Source organism: Leptodactylus fuscus, chromosome 1 (assembly GCF_031893055.1).
Source record: "Leptodactylus fuscus isolate aLepFus1 chromosome 1, aLepFus1.hap2, whole genome shotgun sequence".
Taxonomy (NCBI): domain Eukaryota; kingdom Metazoa; phylum Chordata; class Amphibia; order Anura; family Leptodactylidae; genus Leptodactylus; species Leptodactylus fuscus.
Genome location: NC_134265.1, coordinates 281,531,602 through 281,556,856, shown reverse-complemented (window position 1 = coordinate 281,556,856; position 25,255 = coordinate 281,531,602). Strand labels below are relative to the sequence as shown.

Here is a 25,255-nt window from a genome sequence, read left to right as displayed (position 1 = left end):
CTGTATACCAGTAGTAAAAATTGTGGGTGCACGTAACCCCAATATATTCTTTGAATTACCAGTCAGAAACTGGCACTATATGGCAGTAGCAAGAAATGAGGGTATTTGTATTCCCAATATACTCTTTGAATTCCCAGTCAGACAATGGCACTGTATACCAGTAGTAAAAATTGTGGGTGCACGTAACCCCAATATATTCTTTGAATTCCCAGTCAGAAACTGGCACTATATGGCAGTAGCAAGAAATGAGGGTATTTGTATTCCCAATATACTCTTTGAATTCCCAGTCAGACAATGGCACTGTATACCAGTAGTAAAAATTGTGGGTGCACGTAACCCCAATATATTCTTTGAATTCCCAGTCAGAAACTGGCACTATATGGCAGTAGCAAGAAATGAGGGTATTTGTATTCCCAATATACTCTTTGAATTCCCAGTCAGACAATGGCACTGTATACCAGTAGTAAAAATTGTGGGTGCACGTAACCCCAATATATTCTTTGAATTCCCAGTCAGAAACTGGCATTATATGGCAGTAGCAAGAAATGAGGGTATTTGTATTCCCAATATACTCTTTGAATTCCCAGTCAGACAATGGCACTGTATACCAGTAGTAAAAATTGTGGGTGCACGTAACCCCAATATATTCTTTGAATTACCAGTCAGAAACTGGCACTATATGGCAGTAGCAAGAAATGAGGGTATTTATAACCCCAATATATTCTTTGAATTCCCAGTCAGACAATGGCACTGTATACCAGTAGTAAAAATTGTGGGTGCACGTAACCCCAATATATTCTTTGAATTCCCAGTCAGAAACTGGCACTATATGGCAGTAGCAAGAAATGAGGGTATTTGTATTCCCAATATACTCTTTGAATTCCCAGTCAGACAATGGCACTGTATACCAGTAGTAAAAATTGTGGGTGCACGTAACCCCAATATATTCTTTGAATTCCCAGTCAGACACTGGCACTATATGGCAGTAGCAAGAAATGAGGGTATTTGTATTCCCAATATATTCTTTGAATTCCCAGTCAGACAATGGCACTGTATACCAGTAGTAAAAATTGTGGGTGCACGTAACCCCAATATATTCTTTGAATTACCAGTCAGAAACTGGCACTATATGGCAGTAGCAAGAAATGAGGGTATTTGTATTCCCAATATATTCTTTGAATTCCCAGTCAGACAATGGCACTGTATACCAGTAGTAAAAATTGTGGGTGTATATAGCCCCAATTCTATTGCTAGGGGACTTGCAGGGTATTTCTGGGGTGAAGGTGGGGGGGCACACCGTTGGAACGGGTATCGGGGTATATATCGGGTATACGGGAATACACTGACAGTGTATTCCATTCAGGATCCTGGGAAAGCTGGGTTGCGGCGATTGAGCCCGTCAGTGCCACGTTACACTGACAAGCTTCTCCCTGGAATTTAGCTCTTACAAGAGCTGTTGGTTGTCTTCTCCTTCCTATCCTAGCCTGTCCCTGCCTACCCAGAATCTAAGCCCTAGCTAGCTGGACGGAAACCTCCGTCCTCGGTGAATTGCAAGCTCAGAATGACGCGAAGCTGGGCGTCGCTGTTCTTTTAAATTAGAGGTCACATGTTTTCGGCAGCCAATGGGTTTTGCCTACTTTTTTCAACGTCACCGGTGTCGTAGTTCCTGTCCCACCTACCCTGCGCTGTTATTGGAGCAAAAAAGGCGCCAGGGAAGGTGGGAGGGGAATCGAGTAATGGCGCACTTTACCACGCGGTGTTCGATTCGATTCGAACATGCCGAACAGCCTAATATCCGATCGAACATGAGTTCGATAGAACACTGTTCGCTCATCTCTAATAAGTAACCAAATATGTGACAATTAGAGACTATGTTCTGTAATTCATAATGTAGATGTTGCCCTTTCCCATGGGGACATCTAGATTTTACAGGCAAAGAAGGATGGTGTCACGGGATGGTTAGAGTCCGGCAATAGGCAATGTGTAATATATATTTCATGTGGAATGTATTCTCTAACCTGTTGTAAACATCAGTGTGTAGTTGGCTGATTCGGGTCTAGTGTGTTAGCACATTGTATGCAAATACCTCTAACTAGTGAGGACCAGTGAGGACAATGGGTGGAGATAATCTGATCAGTGTCTCCAAGAAGATGTTGGATGGTGCATTGTCCATAGTAGACAGGGAGTCTGCTCTCCTTGGTATAGGTGAGGGGGGAAGGATCTGTGACTCAGCCCTTCCCACCCACAGATATAGGTGTAACAGTTTTAGTATATAGTTGTAGCTGGAGTTAGTATGTGTTAGCCGGCCTGTGCACAGCTCTGCAGAGAGCCAGGATATAGTTACAGGACCAAGGAACCAAAGTTATCATTGGATTGTGACTTCTGTGGACTTATTGTTATTACGGTTGATGTGACCGCTGCCGGCTACTAACTTTGTGGATTACAATAAATTGCTGTTGTCTCCCGACCTCTTGCGTCCGTGTTGATTCAAAAGACCATCCGGAGGAAGACGTATACCTTTGCTCCGTGACAACTGGTTGGCAGCAGTGGGATCAACAGCGGACAGCGAGATGGACTACAGCAGCTCAGCGATTAATGGAGCCACAACCTCAGAATACAGGAACTGGACTATGGCAAGTCTACAAGTAAGGGCCCGGGAACTAAACCTGAGTTACCAGGGAAGAACGAAAGATCAACTGATCGAGGCACTGGAGGAGATGACCCTGCAAAGCGACCATGAGGAGGGCTGCCCCCAGGAGACTGGAGAGATACGGGAGTGGCAGGTACAGACCCAAAAGAGCAGATGGGTTGTTTTGTATGAGGAGGAATTGGCAGTGCTGGGGCTAGGAGCAACTGCAGAGCAAAGGAGTAGAGCATTACAGAGGGCTCAGGAAACGGAGAAGGAGGAACAGAGAATGGCGCATGAAAAGGAAAGAATGGCGCATGAAAGGCGAATGGCTGAGATAACTACGAGGAATTATAATCAAACGCCGACCCCCAGCCCAACAGTGAGAGAACCACCATATGTCTCCCATAAACACTTCAAGACCTTTGATGAAGCGGCTGGGGATGTTGATGGATATTTTCAGGACTTCGAACACCAGTGCCACCTGATGGAAGTCCCAGAGAAGGATTGGGTCCGGTATCTGGTGGGGCACCTACGAGATGGGGCTGCGGAAGCTCTCAGAGCTATGGACCCTAGTGATCAGCGGGACTATGAGGCCATTAAAAGAGCGGTGCAGAAGTATTATGCAGTCACTCCAGAGACCTACCGAGTTCAGTTCCGCTCTTTGTCTTACAATGGGGGAAGCTCCTTCCACATGTTCGCCCACAAGTTGAAGCAAGCATGCAAGCGCTGGCTAGAAGGAGAGGAGGCTGTCACAGTCGATAAGATCCTCCAAGTCATACTTAAGGAACAGTTCTTTTCCCAGTGCCCCGCTGAGATCCGTGAGTGGGTGCTGGAACGGAACCCAGCCACAGTTGAGCAAGCTGCTTCTCTTGCAGATGAGGGCCTGACCATCAAGCCGCAGTGGAAGAGGTTGTTTGCAGAGGAGCGGAAAACTACCACAGTCCGCCAGACACCCTTCAGCCAGCCACCCACCTTTCGTGTCCGGCCTCAGGATTACAATTCCCCCTCTACCCCTGCCCCAGCCCATCGGCCTCCAGCTATGAACAACCCTGTCCCTAGACAACGACCCACTGGAAGAATGCTAGAGCGCAGATGTTTTGGGTGCGGGCGGCCTGGACATTTGCAAGCTAGTTGCCCTGCTAACATGGGGGCACGGGCCACCGTGGCATCCCGGCCTATTCACTACCTGGGAACCACCCCTAGGACAGAAAGTTTGGCCCCATTTCCAGATGACTCCATGAATGACCCATCTGTTCCACCTCCAGGGGTCTATGGGATTCAGCCTTCCGCCACACATCCCGCAAACCTTCAGAGGAAGCACTTGCAGGAGGTCCTACTGGATGGCCGAACAGTTGTTGGATTCCGGGACTCGGGAGCTTTCCTAACGGTAGCGGACCCCCGAGTTGTGCGACCCGAGGCCCTAGAGGAGGGCCCTGGCATTTCTATCAAGTTGGCAGGGGGTACTCAAAGACGTATTCCTAAAGCTACCGTGGAACTCGACTATGGTTATGGACCAAAACGATGCACAATTGGTGTGATGAGCGGGCTGCCGGCCGATGTTCTGTTAGGCAACGATGTTGGAAATCTACAGTGCCACTTTGTGGGAGCAGTGACCAGAAGCCAAGCTCAGAGAGACGCCAACATGGATCGACCGGATTTTCTGCCAGATGCCAGCCCTTCAAACCTACAACTTTACCATTCAGTACCGCCGAGGGAACCAACACCAGAACGCAGATGGGTTATCCCGGCAGGAGGACATATGAGCTATAGAGACTGATGTGCATTCCCCAATTTACCTGTGTAGGCCAATTGTGTCATGCACATGTTTTGAGAGGGGGAGGGGTTGTCACGGGATGGTTAGAGTCGGCAATAGGCAATGTGTAATATATATTTCATGTGGAATGTATTCTCTAACCTGTTGTAAACATCAGTGTGTAGTTGGCTGATTCGGGTCTAGTGTGTTAGCACATTGTATGCAAATACCTCTAACTAGTGAGGACCAGTGAGGACAATGGGTGGAGATAATCTGATCAGTGTCTCCAAGAAGATGTTGGATGGTGCATTGTCCATAGTAGACAGGGAGTCTGCTCTCCTTGGTATAGGTGAGGGGGGAAGGATCTGTGACTCAGCCCTTCCCACCCACAGATATAGGTGTAACAGTTTTAGTATATAGTTGTAGCTGGAGTTAGTATGTGTTAGCCGGCCTGTGCACAGCTCTGCAGAGAGCCAGGATATAGTTACAGGACCAAGGAACCAAAGTTATCATTGGATTGTGACTTCTGTGGACTTATTGTTATTACGGTTGATGTGACCGCTGCCGGCTACTAACTTTGTGGATTACAATAAATTGCTGTTGTCTCCCGACCTCTTGCGTCCGTGTTGATTCAAAAGACCATCCGGAGGAAGACGTATACCTTTGCTCCGTGACAGATGGTCTCAGATATTCCTCCATACCCTGCACACCCTTGCCACCAGGTCCCCTCCTCACCGAAGTAGACTGCAGTGCGAGCTTTGAGTAGAGTATTTGTAGCTCAACAACCTTTATTGCTGCAATCCAGCTACAATTAGAAGCCTTTAGTAGTGGAGCTTCTGTAGTCAATGTCCCATTACCCAGTGCACACTGTGTAGTAGCAGGTCCTCATCTGGTTAAACCAGCACAATTTGGGACATTCAGTAGGGCAATGAGTAGCTCAATTCAGTCGTCTATTTTGCCTTCAGAATAGCTGACATGCAGAATGGCATGTACTCCACGTGTACTCAGAATTTTATAGCAGGGATGTTCTAGCATGCCAACATGATAGCACAGGACTGCTACTGAAACTGTGATAATGGCAAGAAAAAATATGCACATCTCATTCACCTTGAACCGCCATGGTCATAGAGATCTAAAAGTGGACATTCCATCATGACTTGGCCAAGAGGGGCCATAAATGGATGAACCATAGTAATAGCAATTTTAGATCCTGTGTAATTCAGAAATAAATTGATATTAGAGATGCTTAAACAACAGAAAACCATTTTTTACCAACACTACCACTACCTTTTCTTCAGAAAGAAAGAATATGATATATATTTGATCCAAATGCTGGCCATCCTTCAGCAAAAAACAGTAACTATACCCATGCATTCATCCTTTCTCATCTGCTGGCACAATGCATTTGTAGACACCTTGTATATTTGTTTCTGTATGTAAAACTTTATAGAATTTCAATAAAAATTCAGTTTATTAAGAAAAAAAACATTATTTATGATGGTCAGTATGTGGTCTAAATAAAAAAGAATGCAATTTTCTGTTGTAGCATTTAAATAAATCTAAAGTAAACACTTGCTTATGTATATAACAAAATGGTGCCTAAAAATATAGCTCACGTCAGAGAGCAAAACCTAATATAACTATGTTGCTGTGAAAATCAAAACATGTGGCTTTTATAGCTGGAAATGTGGAAAGTCAGAAACAAAAAAAAAACCTTCTATTTGTAAAAGGATTAAATTACTAATCTTGATCGATATTTTGGCCTCTCTCATATTTACTGGTTTTATTTAGCGATTATGTAATTTTTACAAAACCCACCATCAAAAAATGCAGCAAATCCATTACAAAAACATAAAACTGGTACCATTACTGGCATATAGTATGCACGATGAATGAAAGAATCCGCCTGCAAAAATGCCTCCCATTCATTTCAATGGGAGTTACTCGCAGTTTTCTTCCGCTAGCAATTTTTATCAGCTAGCGGAAAAAAAATATGACATGCACTATTTTCACATGGATTCCTCGGATAAGTCAGCTGCGGTGTCTGCAGACCGGCGTAATCAGGAGTGGTATGCCGCGATGGGATGTCAGTGCACTGCATTAGCATCCCGTCGCGGCTGGCAACACGAAAAAGCCAGCAGGGGAATGTGATCTTCTTCACTTTCCACCATGTGAACTTACCCTAACTCTATGACCCAAGGGCCCATGTATGCTTGGAACTGGCCCTGCATTGGTGCCTGTATTTTACCACCTTCTGTCACACAATATAAACTTTGTGAATATTAAACCGAAAATATATGACTAATAAATGTTTGGGTACTGCTTTTCCTAAATATGTTCTGCCTCAAAAAATCCTATTTTCCTTGAAGAATGTGAATCTTTAAGGAGTTATTGAATTGCAGACTATGCATTGCTAAGCAGACCAAACATAATGTAATAATACAAAGCAGACCCTGGAATCGCATTACTGTAACACATAGAACTGAAAAATAACATACCACAGGCTATAGTTTCATTTTATTATTGAAGCAAAATACTTTCTAAAAGGCCACAGATCCATGGAAACATACACAATCGTGTATCAAACTGGACATCTTAAAATTGTGCTGTTTTTCATTTGGAGAAAAGATATTGCATATATTTTCTAATCCACTGGAAACGTGTAACACTGGATTCATGGAAGAACAACCACATGTTCAAACCTACATCACTGTATACCATGCTGTAAGGAAATATATGAGAATCAAGTGAAAAAAGTAACAAAAGAAAATTAGAAAAAATCTGAAATCTGAAAGGAAACATCTTGTTCTGTCTTTCTGTGGTGTTGGTACCAGGAACCATGCGTAGGGTGGTCACATATCGATAAGCCCCCAGCTTTGTACCTCCCGTTCCACAGCCAGAATACTTGTCAAATCTTAAGGAACATTTTGCCTGTGTGAACTCTACGCCTATTTTGGTGCAGTCAGCTTTCAGCCACACTAAAGATGGCCATACAGATTATCTGACTGCAACCTAATATGTATTGGGTGAAATTTATCAAAGAATAACCTTAGTAATGACACGCCCGTCATGTCTAGAAAAAAAATAAAAATCAACCAAGTTTTACATTTTCATCCAATAGTTGGATGGTCTTTCGCCCATGAATAATCTGTCCATGAAAGAATGTTCCAACACAATTCCCAGAAATATTCTTGTCTATTACCCAGCAACATTCAAAATATATGACCAGTTTGAAGAGTTGGGAAAGCCAATATGGACTAAACTGAGTAACTGTGAACGGATTATTCACAAGATAATCATTTGTTCAATAAGTTGTTCAGCCATCAGTCTTCTGTATAGCCATGGCCAAAGGTTTTAAGACTGACACAAAAGTTGCTTTTCACAAAGTTTGATGCTTTATTATTGTATAATATGTCCACCTTAAGGTCTCATGAACTTGGCAGGAGTCATAGAGAAGTACTCAGTGATTATGTGCGTGAATGATAAGTGCAGTGTTTCTAATATACACTAGTAGATTTATTGAATACAGATATAAAACCGTGCTGCCCCAATAATATGACGATGATTATTGACTGCACACCATTTCATACATTATAAAGTACACAAAATTATTTAAGCTTAACTAGACACCAAGAAACTTTATTCCAATAATCAAATACAATGGAAAAGCTTGGAAAGGTTCAGGAAATATTGCAAGCATCTCTTTCAGCTTAGTGGTTGTGTATGGAAACAATCCTCCTAATTTTACAAAGAGTGTGTTGTTTGCCCAAATGTAGCAACACTGTAAACAATCATAATTCAATATTCAAAGTATGTTTAGAAGGTAATATGCCTACTAGACAATTAACCAAGGGGCAGGCCACTAATGGGGTTTTTGACTTTGAAGAGGAGATGGGAGACTATTTTCTGAGAATGTTCTTCGTTGATGATACAATTACAAAATTTCATCTGTAAAGTCTCTGTCATATAGCTTGCGTATATACTAGGTTTAATAAGAAACACATGGGAAAGCATTTACATACCACAAGATGGGGCTATTGTGAGTTGTACGGACTGTATAAAAATATTGACTATGGTATATAACATAATCTTATGACTGTAAGAAAACAATATACTTTTTATGTTACTTAAAATAATAAGAAAAGAAACAATGTACAGAGAAATAAAGAAAACACAAGTGCCCACCTAACAATTTATACAATACATTCAGAAATTTGCATTTTTCTTCCAATTGACTAAAAGTGCATTTTTTATGTCAAGAAAGTGAAAGAATTGTTATTGTTAATAACCTAAATGACAAACAGGAGACTGTCCAATCAGTTTCAAGGTCTGAAAGATTTTCTGCATGATCCAGAAATAAACAGTCTGGTGGAAACTTGCAGAGAACACGGGGTTAATTTTCCCGATCCCCTAATTTTCTAGAGGGGAGGGACCTAATGGTGAGGGTGGTACTTAGCATTCCTGATGTCATAGAGCAGTGGGGAGTAGGAATGAAATGGGATGACCTTTGAAACGTTGTAATCTGGCATCATTATTAGTTAGCCATTAAAAAAGGTATCAACTACTGAAGACTCTCAAGTTTTTAGTTTTTTTATATTTCACACCCACTGGCTAACACGGTACAAAAACAAACATTTTCCTTATATGGGATGACCTTGTGAGATACAGATAGAATGACTCATATATTTCTCACAGTCTAAGAGGAAAGTAAGGGAGGAAATGCTGAAATGTGGTTTCTTTTTCATATAGGTCCATTCTCTTGCACATAAAGGTTTTAACCATCTTGTTTTCCATCAGAGCTCTGTGAAATTGAAGTTTGGGTTTTACATAAGGCCACCAAGGGGTTAGTATCCAAAATGTAAGGTATGTAGACAGAACTAAGGATAACATGGCCTACTCAGTACCACAATCTTATAGCAAAGTGTATTCTACTACGAACGTTCTACATCTACTTAAAAGCAATTTCTAATTATAATAAATGTACTTAATAGGGCCATATGAACATAACAACCACCGGGTCTTCAGGTTGTACGAGTCCCTATTAAACGCTGTGATTTTCTTGATGGGTATTTTGGAGCATTTCCTGTGCATGTTGGGAACACATCATGGACTGTGGAATGAAGCAGCAGGCGACTGTAGGAGAGGAATCTTTTATGTTACTATACCCCTATTAAGCACTTATAATTAACTTTTTCTGCAGCTGGGAAATCCCTTTAACAGATACACACAGCAGCATAGGGTTCATATATGAAGCTGAGTGTATAAGAAGGGCCCATAGCAACCACTAGATACTGTTACTGGTGGTCTTAATACATAGAGCTTGCTTACCTTCTGACCATATTTCAATACTATGGAACTGTAGCTTCATTTATTTATTATACTTACTTATATAGCGCCATCATATTCCGCAGCACTGTCCAGAGATTGCCAGTCACTGTCCCATACAGGGCTCACAATCTACATTCCCTATCAGTATATCTTTGGAGTGTGGGAGAGAACCTAAGTACCCGGAGGAAACCCACGCAAACACAAGGAGAACATACAAACTCCTTACAGATGTTGTCCTTGGCAGGATTCAAGCCCAGATCTCCAGGACTTCATTTCCTAATTAATTGATATGATATTGCTTTGTAGGTCACTGGCTGTGTTATTTGACTATGTTATTATTGTATTATTTGGGTACTGTGTGGTGTAATATAAGGAGTGGAGGCATCAATAGAAGCTACTGCTTAAAGGGGTTGTCCAGGAATTGGAGCAACCCATGTGTAAAACAGGGGAGGTATAAAATAATAATAAAAAAGCATACTCTACTGTCTCCAGTGCTAAGTTGTCCACTGCTGGTGTGCGTTCAGGATCTTGCCAGGGCCTCATTGTGATAAGTCCTGCTCCTCATATGACTGCTGAGACCAATCAGTGTCCTTAGCGGTTGCTGTAGAGGGACCGGTGACGTCTCTCACATATGTCACCATGTCCTTGCTAACAACTGCTGAGGCCACTGACTAGTCTCATCAGTCACATGTGGCGCTAGACTTCCAGCAAACAGGCCCTGCCACAAGTCTAAAAGAACATCAGCGGTGGAAAACAGATTGCCAGGAACAGGGGTATATGCTTTTTTTTTATTATATATCCCCCATCCCCGGCCTTCACATGATTGCTCCAATTCCTGGCTACACTTTTGTGTAGTGCTACTAATCCATTTTAACTATTAAAATACACCTGCAGTGCAAATGAAGAAATGGGGAAGGTTAATTATAATGATCTAAAAGCAAATTTGTCTTAGTTGCCCATAGCAACCAATCACAGTGCAGCTTTCATTTTGTATTCCGCTCCTGAGAAATGAAAGCTGCAGTGTGATTGGTTGCTATGAGTTTTGCTTTTAGACAATTTTAGCTTACCGAGTTGTATCAATCGTGTGGCCGCAGTGGGGGCTCAATAATTATAATAATATTAGTAATGCTACAAAAAGTTGCAGTGTAGCCCTGGCCTTAGGGTAGTGTTGGGCAAAACTTTCAGATCATCACTTGTCTAGATTTGAAAAGTGCTATAAATGACTCTTTCTATAGGGCATTCATTCTTTGGAGGTTCGTTCTTCACTATATGCAGTACACGGTAATTACATTTAATGAGAACTAACATCTATATATTAAGATGTGAATAAAATACATTTAGATAGAATATTTTCATTCGTAAACACACTTTAATGTGTCTTATTGTCATGCACATAAAAATGCCACTGTCTATAGTAGGACTTTGTACAATGAAGTGCTACAAAATGTATCTTCTTCCTATTACTGTATATTACTTCCCTGAAAAAATGCACAACTCAAAAGTACAACTCATGCGATAATACAATATTTCACAATCCTGTATGATTTCAGATTAAAAAATATATTTTTCAAGATACAATGTTAAATAAAAATTGTTATATACAATGTAATTATAGTTATATTTATATATAATAACAATAGAAATACTGTTGGTTATTTCACTCTCCTAGGCGTCATACCCAAAGCCGTATTGTGGTTTTGTTTTGCATGAAGCTGTAAGAGGGTACCCATAGAAGTGCTTGGGGCCTTTACTGTACCTCAATATGCTTCTGATTCCATATGGAGACATTTCCAATAAATGCCACAAATTGCGGCATGCTCTATTGAATGCCATATTTATGTAGCTTTTAGGTCTTTGGGTTAGAATAGCACCAAACATATAGCATCAGACAGAGGACTATATGGAGGCATATGGAGTCATGTACATCATTCTAGTACAGAGCCATAGGGGACCACATGTGCTGTCACACATCCTTCATGCTCTATGCATGAAGCCTTACACACTGCAGGGCTAATATAACATTAATTAGAATCTGGGATCTCCATAAGTGAAATATAGTGGAAGTTGCTGTAACAGCTTTCTTTATCATTGCATCATGCCAGTTTTAATACATGCTTATATCTGATTTTTCTCTGGCTCATATGTGGGACAATATTGGCCCACCTGCAAACATCACCAAGAAAAAAACTGGAAGACTGTATTACAGTCAATAAAAACCATGTGCTTGTAGCTCTGATTCAACAGGGCTCCAGCTAGTCTTTAAAACCGAACGGCAGATTCCTCAATGTCTGTTCATACCATTCTTCACTTTCTGTAGAAATTAAAAAAGAGCGTATCTTGAAGAAAGCCATTCATTTTGAGTAGGTTTCCTTATACCATGGTAGTTGGAGGATGTGGTTAGTTGAGGCTGTCCTTGTGGATGCTCCTGTCAACTATGTAATAATTTTGGTCATGATTTTTCCACTGAATACTGGTGACAATCATTGGCGACGTACTTGTTATAGTCTTCGATTGGCAACAGCAACACAGACACGACTAGAATGAAAAATGTATATGCATGTTAGTAAATGAGTTGCATCGAAGACTAACCATAACAGTGAGAGCAAGGAAGACTCTACAGAGGCTACGAATTTGCCAATGCTTCATGGGAAACGGAATGTAATGTAACAATTCTATGTAATGGTATAGAAAATCTACAGCAAAAGGTGGCAATTGTGAATTTGGAGGCGATATTTACATCTCCGTCCTCGCTATCTGAAGAACATATATGGATCTGATGAATCCTGATTAATTCAATAAAATTTAAAACACAGCAATCCACAGTTTAAAGGGAAGCTTAAAGGGAACCCTACAGTCCTCTTTTGCCCATTGTGACCCCTTAAGGTTAATGCACATAGGGCTTTTTATGCTTTTAAACATTTACAACTTTGCTGCAACAGAAAGATCACAAAGTAGCTCCAATGGAAACGTAAGTACTTGCAGTGTTGGAATCTTCTTCTGTAAAACTATAGTAAAGTGCTAGAAGGAGGCTTCAGTAAACAGACCGACAACTTTCCTGCTGTGGCTCCATATTAAATGGAGTCTATCACTGCCCCCAGCTAATTTAAACCGCTCCATAGTGCTGTAGATGCTGTTAGCAGAATAAAAACCATACCTTTCCTATGTTTCAGAGCCCCAGGGAGGCAGAGAAAAAACACTTTTATTCTTTATACAAATGACGATCTTGGAACACAGGGGGAGTTTTCTTCTATTACTGAGCACTGGTGCATCATCGATAAACATGCCCATCCTGCATTCAGCTCCTCCCATTGGGCAATATGCCTGTCTTGGTTATTGTCATGGCTAAATCTTCTCCTATTCAAGTTTGAATTGGTTTATACATTAAAGGGAGTCTACCAGAGCCCCCAAGCATACTCATCTGACACCACAGAACACATTACAGGGATGAGCATTGTACCTCTGTTAGGTATGGCAATTTTACAGATTGGAAGAAAAACAGCTCTAAAGTCTTTTACAAATAAGGCAGTTGGTGCACTTACGCTGGGTCTTCAGCTCTCCGGAGCAGCGTTTTTGCCACTCAGACCCTTACTATCTCCTCCTTGTGTCACCCTATATAGTGAGAGAAGATCCTCCCACTGCTATTACATCACCAATACTACTTGAGCAACAAGGGCAGTGTTCTAGAAGCTGAAGATCTGCCCCATTGCCCCATCTGACCCATACTTTAAAGTTGTTTTTCTCTAAATCTACCAAATTGTCATAATAAAAAAGTTGTGTTGTTTACCACTGTAATCTGCTCTGTAACCTGGCAATAACAGTTTAATATGATTAGGGGAGGTGCTAGACCCTCCTTTAAGTAAGATGTCATGCACATGTCCATATGCCTGATGCCGTGACTGAATGGCATGGGCAGCACACAGATGGAACTGGTCCTGCTTTTGTGGCCCCATTCATTAGGACCTGTCCTGAGTTTTACAGCACAGGCTGTCGGCCCCCAAATGGAGCCGTGAAAATCATGAAAGGGCCATAAAAGCCAGGTTTAATGTCTAGGGTGTATCTACATCTAGTCTAATAGGATAGATGGAGACACATTTCAGTTTTTCATGTTGACTGTATAAAGCAGTTAGTTTGATTCCTAGAAATACTCTCTATTGTATATTCAGTAATGATAGTTCCTGTATAGAACAGATTAGAAGTCATATTTAGGTGAGGGAGCTGTAGATGAGAATCTTTCTTATCAGCCATATGTTTAGCTAAAGAAAAAGTGTAAAGATGAGAAATACATTTTCTTACCTGAAAACAGTTTTTAAACTTCTTGCTGACAAAGTAGAGGGCTATTGGATTTATGCATGAGTTTAGGGCCGCCAAGTTCATACTGATGAAATCCATCACCAACAGAAAACTAGACATGATAAGAACATGACGACATGAATGTTTTATGTACTTAAATGCTATATACAGACTATTAGTACAAACTATTATCTGGACCTCAGTATCTCAGTATGAATTGAGACTGACATTGAGAGAAACCATGCACAGCAGTACAAGAGACTGGAATAAGATGCATCATCCTCTGAAACATCCTATCTCAGCCTGACTTTTGCAGCGGAGGCAAGTAAACATAAAGGTTCCAGAAACTCGGTTCATTAAACTGAAACTTCTGCTTGGAGCAAGTGTAAATAATATATTAGGGAAGTGTATAAATAATTCTATTTATAATGTCATTATTATAATTTATGTCCTTTAGCCATAGAAGGGTTTCACCACATGTTGGGCAACGGGGATAATATAAATGGCAGTCTGTAATCTGCAAATCATTCCAATGGATGAAGGATAAAGGCCAAAATTTAGTCTTACACGACCGTAGTGGTTTATGCGGTCCGCAATTTGCGGATCCGCAACACAAATTTCACTTTAAAAATTAATTTCGCAGACATCCGCAAAGTGCATCCGCAACGTTCCGTGTGTATCAGTATTATATGGATCCGCAAAAAACAAAACATACCACAAAACACATATGTTGACATCCACAATTGCGGATATACACTGATGTATGTTCAGTGTATATCTGCAAAAATGCACGTGCCCATAGACTTCTATTGGACCTTCCGTGCCATGCCATAAAAGCACGGCCATTACGGACATGCGGTATACTGTCCGGACCACGGTTGCGGCATGCCACACCACTGACAAAATCTACGGTTGTGTAAAAGGTCTCATGGAAAACTATGGGACCGTAAATGGTCTGCAATTTTGAACCCGCAATTGCGGACCATTTGCGGTGCAAAACTACGGTCGTGTAAGACCAGCCTAAGACCAACAGGTCATCACTATTCTGTTAAAAATGATCTCATCAATATTATAATGCAAAACAGGATTTAATCCATGTATATTACCTGAGAAGCTCACATCGTGCAGGATCCCGTTGATTGTATAGTGTTTTCTTAATGATTCTACTCAGATGCATGGGGAACCAGCACAAGGCAAATATCACAACCAAGCAGAAAACAGTCTTTGCCACCTCACGTCGCTGTGTGAACAAGATATTACATAGTATTTATGTATCAATAATAGCTTTATATGGATTAGGCTGAGTTCACATCTTTGTCAGGCTTTCCATTTTTCTGTTTCGGTATAGCGAAAGAAAAATAGCAATCTGTACAGGAATGGCTCTATCAAATCTCGATGGACTATGTTATATGTCCATCATTTTCCGGGAAGAAATAGTAGAGCTTCTGATGTAGATATTAACAGAACCTTAGTTGACATTGTCTAATGCTATTAAGGTGAACCTATAAGTATTATAGGATTCACTGTGTTATTTCTCATACAGCATATTACTTGCTGGAATTCAAGTGAACTCTGTCCTTGGATTTAACCACTTAAATAATACACTTGCTATTACTAGAATATATGTAGCAAACTAAACTATAATCTTAATTGTAGGTTTTACTTTTTTTTTTTTATATATTTTGATCTCTTCATTTATAGACAAATCACCTTCCAAACATTAAAATATGAATAACGTAATGTTATATTACCTGCTTAAGATGTTCACTCAGGGCTATCCTCAGGCTTCCTTTTCTTTGGTGTAGCATCTCACATGTCATTAGTGTATAAAATATTCCAGTACATGCCAGGGGTACACAAAAGTAAAAGCCAAAAAGCCACCAATCTTTTGCAACCTTGTAAAACTAGAAGAAAATACCATAATTAAAAATTATATATATATATGTTATATTAAAGAGGACCTTTCACCATATCCGGGCACATGCAGTGTTATATACTGCCAGAAAGCTGACAGTGCGCTGAATTCAGCACACTGTCGGCTTTCCCGATCTGTGCCCGGTGTGAAGAGCTTACGGTCCGGTACCGTAGCTCTTCTATGGTCAGAAGGGCGTTTCTGACCATTAGCCAGGAACGTCCTTCTGCCTCGCGGCGCCAATCGCGCTGTGCTGTGGAGCGGGGAGGAACGCCCCCTCCCTCTCCTGATAATACTTGTCTATGGACAAGCTGTGTGAGCAGAGGGAGGGGGCGTTCCTCCCCGCTCACACTCTACAGCGCGATAGGCGCCGCGAGGCAGAAGGACGTCTCTGGCTAATGGTCAGAAACGCCCTTCTGACCATAGAAGAGCTACGGTACCGGGCCGTAAGCTCTTCACACCGGGCACAGATCGGGAAAGCCGACAGTGTGCTGAATTCAGCACACTGTCAGCTTTCTGGCAGTATATAACACTGCCTGTGCCCGGATATGGTGAAAGGTCCTCTTTAAGTATCACTCCTAATCATTTATTGTATTAGTTAGTGGTAGTCATCCTCATAGGTTAGGTAATGCTTTCAGATAAACTAAATGCTCACTTCCAAGATGAAAATTTAGTTACAGCCTAAGCTAAAGAGTTTACAGTGTGCATCAAACACCAAACGTCACCATTTGCTTCCCAATGTAAAGAAGCTTTTACTATTTTTTGTGGGATCCTCTTGTATTATACCCTTTGCCTGTTAATATAGTAAATACTTGCCAAATAAATCTTTTTTTTTCTCCTATCAGTATGTTGTTGGAGTGTTGGAGGAAACCTACACAAACACGGGGAGAACATACAAACTCCTTGCAGACATTGTCCTTGGCAGGATTCAAACCCAGGACTCCAGTGCTGCAATGCTAACCACTGAGCCACCGTTCTGCCCTTACCAAACATATCTTCTGCCATTCCAGCACTGCCACTCTGGTCCTATCTGTTGGTTTTATTTAGTTGGCTGCAGTGATGATGTCATGTCTACAACATGTGACTGCAGCCAATAACCTGTCTCAGCAATGCATAGTGATGCTGGATGGGGGACAATCCCCTGTCATTTATCCAGGATAGCTTTATCACATATCGTGCTATGTATATTATTATTCTGTAGATAGAATTTGGCTGATCTTTTGGTCTTGCTAGAAAAATGATGAGTGCTTATTTACAACAAATGCTTCCTATACTATCATTAATCTTTGTCAGCTTATTAATAGTTTCATAACAAACATTCTTAGTTAAACACGCATAAGAACATAGACAGTAAAGAAAATAAAAAGTGAAAAAAGGGATATGTAATGTAAATGGTAAATGTCATATGTAATATGAAATATAGAACTGTAATGGGTTTTTATTTTCCTGCCCTCGAAACTAAAGTAATACATTTCTGTGAAGGGCCTGTGACTGATTAAATATGGGTACTGAACAGGGCGTCCCTCTCATCTTACATCAGGGCTCGACTGAGAAGAATAAAAGTGCTTTTGTTTTCCCCGCAGGTCCAGATGGTAACAATTTTCAACAGGAAGAGTGCATTTAAAGCAGGCTTCCTTGTGCACCATGATACTCCTGGAGGCTTAGCATGCCGATTTCAAAGAGAGATAAGCAAAGCTCAACAACAGCTCTTGTTAAAGCTGTATTCTACTCAATACAGTCAACTAACAATATGACCCTTTAAGCATCTGGTCCAAAGCAAGTGCAATGCTTATTTCTGTAATTCTAGTGCAGTTTTCTGACAGAACTCATTAATCAATGCACACATTGCATTAAATGGATACATTATACTCTTTGATCATAAACATGGCACAATTAAATATGCAAAAATCTACTCCTCATATGGTTATGTCAAGAGAAACAAAAAGTTAAGGCTCTGGAATGTAACTGAAAATATATATAAAAAATATCATTGTTGCTATGTATATGTACCTCTTGGAAGAAATAAGGGTGAATGGCACCCCCTCAGCTGCTGAGCAGGTGCCATAGCTGCTGGTTCTCTGTTGTTTTGCACAGCATGAACCTGGCAGCAGGGTCGCTGATCTAAAACAGCGCTAATCATGGACCACTAATCCGTAAAATGCCAGGATCAGATGTGACTATGCTATGTTAAAAGCAATGGAAGGGCTCTTCCATGGGAAGACTACAGGGGCTGCAGGGAGCCTTCTGATATCCCCCAGATTGGCCAAAGACCTGCCAAAGATATAGTACTATTGAGCGCTGACTGTAATAGGGCTTTGTAGTATTAGGCTGAGGTCACACATTGTTAGCTATTGTGGGAACACAATGGAAAAATGCAGCATTTTAAAGTCCAAGTAAAGTGAATGAAGTTTGATTTAATTTATCTTCGCCACTCATTGCATGTGTTTTTTTCTGCAGTGTATATAAGTTGCCTTCACTGCATAGGCCTTAGCCTCCGATGCTGCAGTCAATAGTTGCACTGACAATGACCTACAACCCCCTGCAGTCAGATTGGGAGGTGCCGATGACTTGTTATGGCAACCAGGGGCCTAAAAAATTAACAAAGACTGCCATCATAGACTTTCTATTAGGACCTGCTAGAGGCAGGTCCTAATAGAATGCCTGTTACAATTTAGTAACAGGCACAATATACTGCAATGCACATGTATTATAGTATATTCTACATGTAATCGAGCCCCCTAGTGGTATTTTACCGTACGGCGATATGAAATCAAGTAAAAATAAAATTAATATTAATTAAAAATATATTTAAAAAGGAAAAAAAGAAAAGAAAAAACCCCAAAGAAACCCATTTGTCCCCATTAAAATGTTTTAAAAAATAAAAGGGAAAAAAATATCTGCATATTTGGTGTTGCCACATTTGTAACAACCTGGCATGTAATATTATTACACTATTTTACCTTCATGATGAATGGCATAAAAAATAAAGGAATTTTTTTATCCTGCCATCCAACCCCCCCCCCCAAAAAAAAAAAACAGAATACAAAGTGATTAATTTAATAAGTCTCTTGAATCCTAAAGTGATACCAATGAATACTTTACTTTATCTGACAAACAGCCATCACATTTTAGAATATGAAAACCCAAAAATAAATGCTTTTGTTAAAAAAAGAGTTTTAGTGTCAAAGTAATAAGACATTAAAAAAACCTAATGCTTTGATCTAACGACGAAAATAAACTGTGTCCTTTGAGAGTTAAAAAAAAGTTTTCACATTATAAAAATCAAAAAAGTATAATAATTACCCCCGTTTCCTTAGAAAACATATAAAAATAAACAAAAACCCATCAGGTATCCCCATGTCGGTTTAACCTTCCAAAAAAGTTCAATAAAAAAGAAATACCGAAGCTTGGTATCCCTAATGGTACTGACCCACAGAATTAAGGTAGCCTATATTTTTTTTACTGTAATTGGAAACTAACTGGTAAATGGCCAAACTGCACTTTTTTCTGCTTTCACATCATTCTGAATTATTTTCAGCTTCCCAGTACATTATATGGGATATTAAATAGTGTAATTTAAAAAGTGCAGAAAAATAAAAAAGTTATTGCTCCTGAGGCCAGGGGGGGAAAGAAAAGATCACAAAAGCAAAAATGGTTCTGAAGAGGTTATGGTGAATCTAGGACAGATACTTAAGGACTTTAAAAAAAACCTAAAATCTTGGGGCAGCACAGTGGCTCAGTGGTTAGCAAGGAGTTTCTATGCTCTCCCTGTGTATTTCCTCCAATACTCCAAGGACATACTGATATGGAAATATGTACATTGTGAGCCCTATATGGGGCTCACAATCTACATTAATAAAATCCAAAATCTTGAAATACACTTTTCCAGTTTTCACACTGGCACGAGAACAGACACCATAAACTTGTACTTTCTGTTCTCTGAAGTTTAATTCTCAGCTTTGCTGTTTAGACTGGGACAGATTGAGTAGAGTCATCCCATTATCACTGTACATGATAATGAGAGTTCTGTTGTTCTGCAGAAGGACTAGTCTCTGCACATATAACCCTATGTCACTTCCTGGCTGTATTTTAACAATGACATATCTCTATCAATTTTTTCGCATTTATTTCAACTTTGGTAAAGCTTCCAAGTTGTTGAATTAGCGAAGACCAGCTGGGAAAACTGTTATCACACAAGTATCATAAGTATCATCACTGCAGTTCAGTGCCCTTTCTCTGGCTCCACCCACCTCTGCTTTGGCAACATACAGTTTTACCAGGTTCAGGACACATGGTAGATAAACTGAGTAATATTTTTAAGCTTTAGACTATGAGCACTGGTGCTGAGGCCCAGGCATCAACATGTTTTGGCTTGTGAGACTCCAGAGTAAATTCTCATAGGTGAAGTGCATTTCAGGCCATGAAGCTCATGTCCACCATCCATCACATTTATAGAGCCGCTATCCATTTGTGATGCCTATTATCGAATGTCTCTAAATGAGATACACCGTTATATGTAGTGTAGGATCTCCACTGAGACACACTGTACTGTATATGACTCACACAATCCAATATAAAATGAATTAGTCATCCTTTTTTACAATGGGTGTTACAATGCATTAAACATAACAATGAGACTTATTCTTACTAAAATTTCAAAGTAAACTTTGTTGAATTAACACTTTGTCCTTTCAGGTATAAACTACCTTTCATGTTCCTAATAAATTGTTACAATTATACTAGTGTCATCCATGATGTGTATTGTGCATTTCCTAACTTAGCTTCTAAAGCTTATACTTCATTTTAAAAGGAGACTTGAAAGACTGTTGCGCTAGTGATATTCTACGTAAGCTCCATTATCGCAGTCAATGGAACATCACTGGATACTTTCAAGGAAGTGTCATACATTTAAAGTATACAGCACATGAATCTGCATTGTACTGATATGTCATACTGTTTGTATATTTAACATGCAGTGTTATAAGAAAAATAGATTTTCTCTGGGAATTTCTCTTGCTCTTTGTTCCCACAACACAAGATCAGATCACACTATCTTAATTCTTTGTGACCGTTTCGTAAGTACATGAGCTCTAGCGATATGACTCAGGCTCATAGAAAGAGTACATGTCAGAAGATGTGCAATATTCATTAGCTAGTGAGTGTTCTTGACTTCCATATTTCAACCTTCAATTTGTATCCCTATCCCTATTCCTGCTTTTAGCACAGTTAAGGGGACGTTCACCATTGGTGACCAACAGCAGCGTCCGTAGCTATTGTCTGTTACTAGATTTTAGCAATGGACGTTAGCTGAACCGTCACAAATCCATTAAAATTTCCATTCATTTCAATGGGAATTTACCTTGTCCATTAGTATCCGTTTGTGTCCGTTTACACCCAATCCGTCAGAAGTCCGTTTTTTTCAGCGGACAAAAAATCCTATATGCAGGACTTTTCTGTCTGTTAAAAAAACGGACTGTAAGTGTCTGGTTTTTTTTTTACCATTGAAGTCTACGGGCAACGGACTTAAAACAGACAGTACCTGATAGCTAAAAAAACCAAAACACTAACTGACACTAATTGATGCTAACTGATGCTAGTTTGTTGGTATTTTTTAATTGATCCATTAAATGGATTACTTTTTTGTCTTGTGGCCGTAAATATATGATTCTGCTTCTATTATAAGCCCTTATTATTGGTTTGGGAGGCATATTACACCAGACAGACTCCCTTAATTCAATGAATCACCTGTAAAAACCAATAACTCACATTTACAGTACATTCCAGATCAGGATTGCTGTGTTTTTCAAAGCCAAAGGTTGCTTTAACAGGAAGCATATAGGAAACACTTATACGACTCCCTGCCTGGAAAGAATTTAGCAACTCCCATCCCCACTATGCGGGAAAATACACGGTGAATACACGCTACGATTTCCAAAACCGTTGCAGTTTTGGATATCACAGCATGTCAATTTATCTACGGAAACACTGGTGGTTTCCCTATAGATATAATTAAAGCAAAAAGTTCACAAAGGAAACCTCGGCGTTGCCGACGTGGCTTTTCTCGCAGCGCTTTTTTGCCTTAACCTAAAATGGTTTTCTTACAAACATAAGTACATTTAGATTGGTAGACTATTAAAAGTTAAAATCTATGTACCGTAAATACAAATTTAAAAAAAGAAAAAGAAAAGTTTTAACAATTTTTTTGTATCTATCTTACTAGTGATTAAATGGTGTTTAGGTTACCATTGGATATGACCGTGAATACAGGAGCTTTTTATGGTTTGGGACTTATTAGAAACCCAGCCATGATTTCTTTACTGTAAACAGATTATCTTCTCATACGTGTAGTGTCCCTGCTTGATAACCTGTCCACAATAAGGAAATCATATCCCAGAACATAGAAAGTTCCTACATTCATTGTGGTATCCATTGGCGACCACTTAAACCAAAGACTGTCACTACCAAGATGGTTAGAGAAATATTTAAAACTGCAAAATTCTTAATTAATTATTTTTGCAAAAAGGTTTAACTTTTATTTCAATACAAATATATGGTTATGTTCCTGGGTAAACCTTTTTTATGGATTACATGTAAGTCTGTAAATGTAGCATCACATTTCATGCTATACACACATACCTCCATAAACGGTGATGTAGCATTGAACATGCATGTTCGAAAATGTTCTCCTCGATATTCAAACGGTATCATGACAAATCCAATTGCCTCAGGAATTGCAAGGACAAATGAAAGAACCCAGATGGAGACAATTTCAATCGCTGTGATGAGAGGTATTCCATTGCCTTGAACTCGGCTCCAGGATGCAACTGCTCTGTACCTAAGTAAACATATATACAAGTAGATATAGAATTTAACAGTATAGAACACATACTCAAACTTGAAGATGCTGGGTCCAATGCAAAATATGTTACAGGGTCTCCACTTGCATGTGCTGTCTAGAATACTAATATGATGGTAATAGTATAGCATGGTCCTCAATGTATTTCAATAAATCCTTAAAAGGCTAGTATCAAGTTGTAAGATTATCTCCTTTCAATAGGATATAGAATAACTTTATGATTGTTGGGGATCCGACCATCCAGTGAACAACGGTCTAGATCCTCTATTCTGATGGAGCAGTAGACCAAGCATGTTGCTCCATTCACTCTCTATGGTATGTCAGTCATCCCATTCATAAAGAATGAATAAAGTTTACCAATAGGATGAGATTAAGGCCATGGTGGGGACCAAAAATAATGGGGCCATCTTGAACTAGGAAATGTGCAGGTAGTAGGAAAGAGTTTGGGGCCCCTATTGTTGTATGTGTGGGTTGGAGTGTCTTGTGTATTATTAGAAGGTTTTATGAGATATCCTCCATAAACTTAAATTTTTTGAAATATAGATGATTTAATGTCCAGAAAGAAGAATAGTCAAGGTTACGTATAGTATGTTGAAACATTTGCAGAACTTTACATTTATCTTTCGTTAAGTCTGCATTTTGTAGCGGTGTACCTGCTGCTTTACATTACAGAAGATTAGTGAAGATTATGCCATTGCCTTTGATGGTAATTTACTATTCGAGTCTTCTGAGAAGTGAGGTCACTAGTAGCTGTGTAGGATGCTCTGTCTGGTGCTGATCCACATCTGGCTGTTTTTATTAACAGAGCAGTCATACACATTCTCCATGCAGATGTTGTCTGCGTTGCAGTGTAAGCAGAGGAAGATCACAGAAGTGTTGTTGGATTCATGTTTCTTACAGACTGGTTTTAGTTAGCGTCCAAGAACTGCGGTTACCGGTTTAATTAAGAATCTTAAATGAGTGAAATTCTTAACAAATGTATCAGATGGGAATGTTTACATTATTTACATGTACCATACAATAATACACTATGGACATTAGAAAATAGGGAAGTCAATGGTAATTGTACTGTGTGGTGTGCCTTAATTAAATACAGGCAAAATAAGTGATAGTTACTTTGCATGAAAGATGCGAGAGAAGGCAGAATTGGACATAAACAGAAAACTCAATTTCCGTGCTGGCAGGAAGACATTCTGGAAAAATCAGTTTTATACACGATATCTTTGAAAAATTGGGTTGAAATACTTTACATGGTAAAGCTGCTCAGGATACACTAATATACATTTATAAATCATGGTATATAATTTTTTACATGAATGGTTCATTTTCCACTGTGTGATATTGAAGTAATATATATTTTTTTAATATGCATGAGTATTTCATCATGAACATAAATGCATGAAAAAAATTAAAAGATAAAGCCAACAAAATAAAAGTGGAGAGTGAGCAATATGGCTGCCTTCATGTTAACAGTCTATCTCCATGGTATCAGACTACAAACAAACCCTGTGTAATCTAATGTCATGACATTTTCCATATGTCCTCTAGAGCTTTACTCTTTACATACACTAAGAAGAAGGAAAGGGATAGAAAACAATATGACTGCAAGGATTGTATGTAGTCTGTTACCATGTTTCTCCAAAGGAGCTGTAGACAAACATCCAAGTATTCTAAGACATTGAATTTAAATTTTTAGTTGAATTGAAAAGCTAAAATTAGGGAATTTTATTTTTACATGTTCTGGACATTTATAATGTAATAAATATCAAGTGACAACTGTCATCCATGAGCAACCCACCCCATTCAAGTCCTTTCTTAGTTCATTTAGGGCCCCTTCACACAGAGTAAACGCGCGAGTATTTTGGCAAAATACACGTTTAAAAATACACGTGTAAAAATCAGACTCCCATTGACTTCAAAGGCATTTTTTTTTTACACGTGTAAAAAAACACGTCAAAATACACGTATAAAATGTCATTGAAGTCAATGGGAGTCTTATTTTTACACGTGTATCTTGCCAAAATACACGCGCGTTTACTCCGTGTGAAGGGGCCCTAATATTTGCTATATAGTTACACAGTAGATGAGGTTGGATAAAAACATCAGTCCATCAAGTCCAACCTATAACCCTACAATCCCCTACAGTGTTGATCTATGGGAAGGCAAAAAACCCCATGAGGCTCATGCCAATTACCCCATTTCAGGGGGAAAAATTCCTTCCCGACTCCAATCTGGCAGTCAGTATAAAAACGCTGGATCAACGTGTCCTTAAAATCTAGAGTCCATAACCTGTAATATTGTTCTCATCAGTTGATACGTATAGTTATTATGTATTTTTTTTATTTGTGCAGGTGCTATAGTTGTTCATGAACTGGCACACATATGAAACAAAAAAACTATTATGAGAAAAAAGGAAAAACCTTGATGTGGTTATAGCTTGAGGAGTGCAAGGATTTTAGGATATAATTATATGTTCGCTCTGAATCT

General features: G+C 39.6%; 1 protein-coding gene across 1 annotated transcript in view; it reads right to left on the bottom strand.

Moving 5' to 3' along the window:
- Positions 1–10,661: 10,661 nt before the first annotated feature.
- Positions 10,662–25,255, bottom strand: part of EDNRA (endothelin receptor type A) — a 39,356-nt gene continuing 24,762 nt past the window's right edge. Inside the window, exons 4-8 of the mRNA XM_075257632.1 lie at positions 22,549–22,747; positions 15,752–15,904; positions 15,107–15,240; positions 14,004–14,112; positions 10,662–12,245 (exon numbers count right to left, since the gene is read on the bottom strand). Coding sequence (XP_075113733.1) covers positions 12,108–12,245; positions 14,004–14,112; positions 15,107–15,240; positions 15,752–15,904; positions 22,549–22,747 — 733 coding nt within the window. The 3' untranslated portion in view covers positions 10,662–12,107. The remainder of the gene's footprint in view (positions 12,246–14,003; positions 14,113–15,106; positions 15,241–15,751; positions 15,905–22,548; positions 22,748–25,255) is intronic.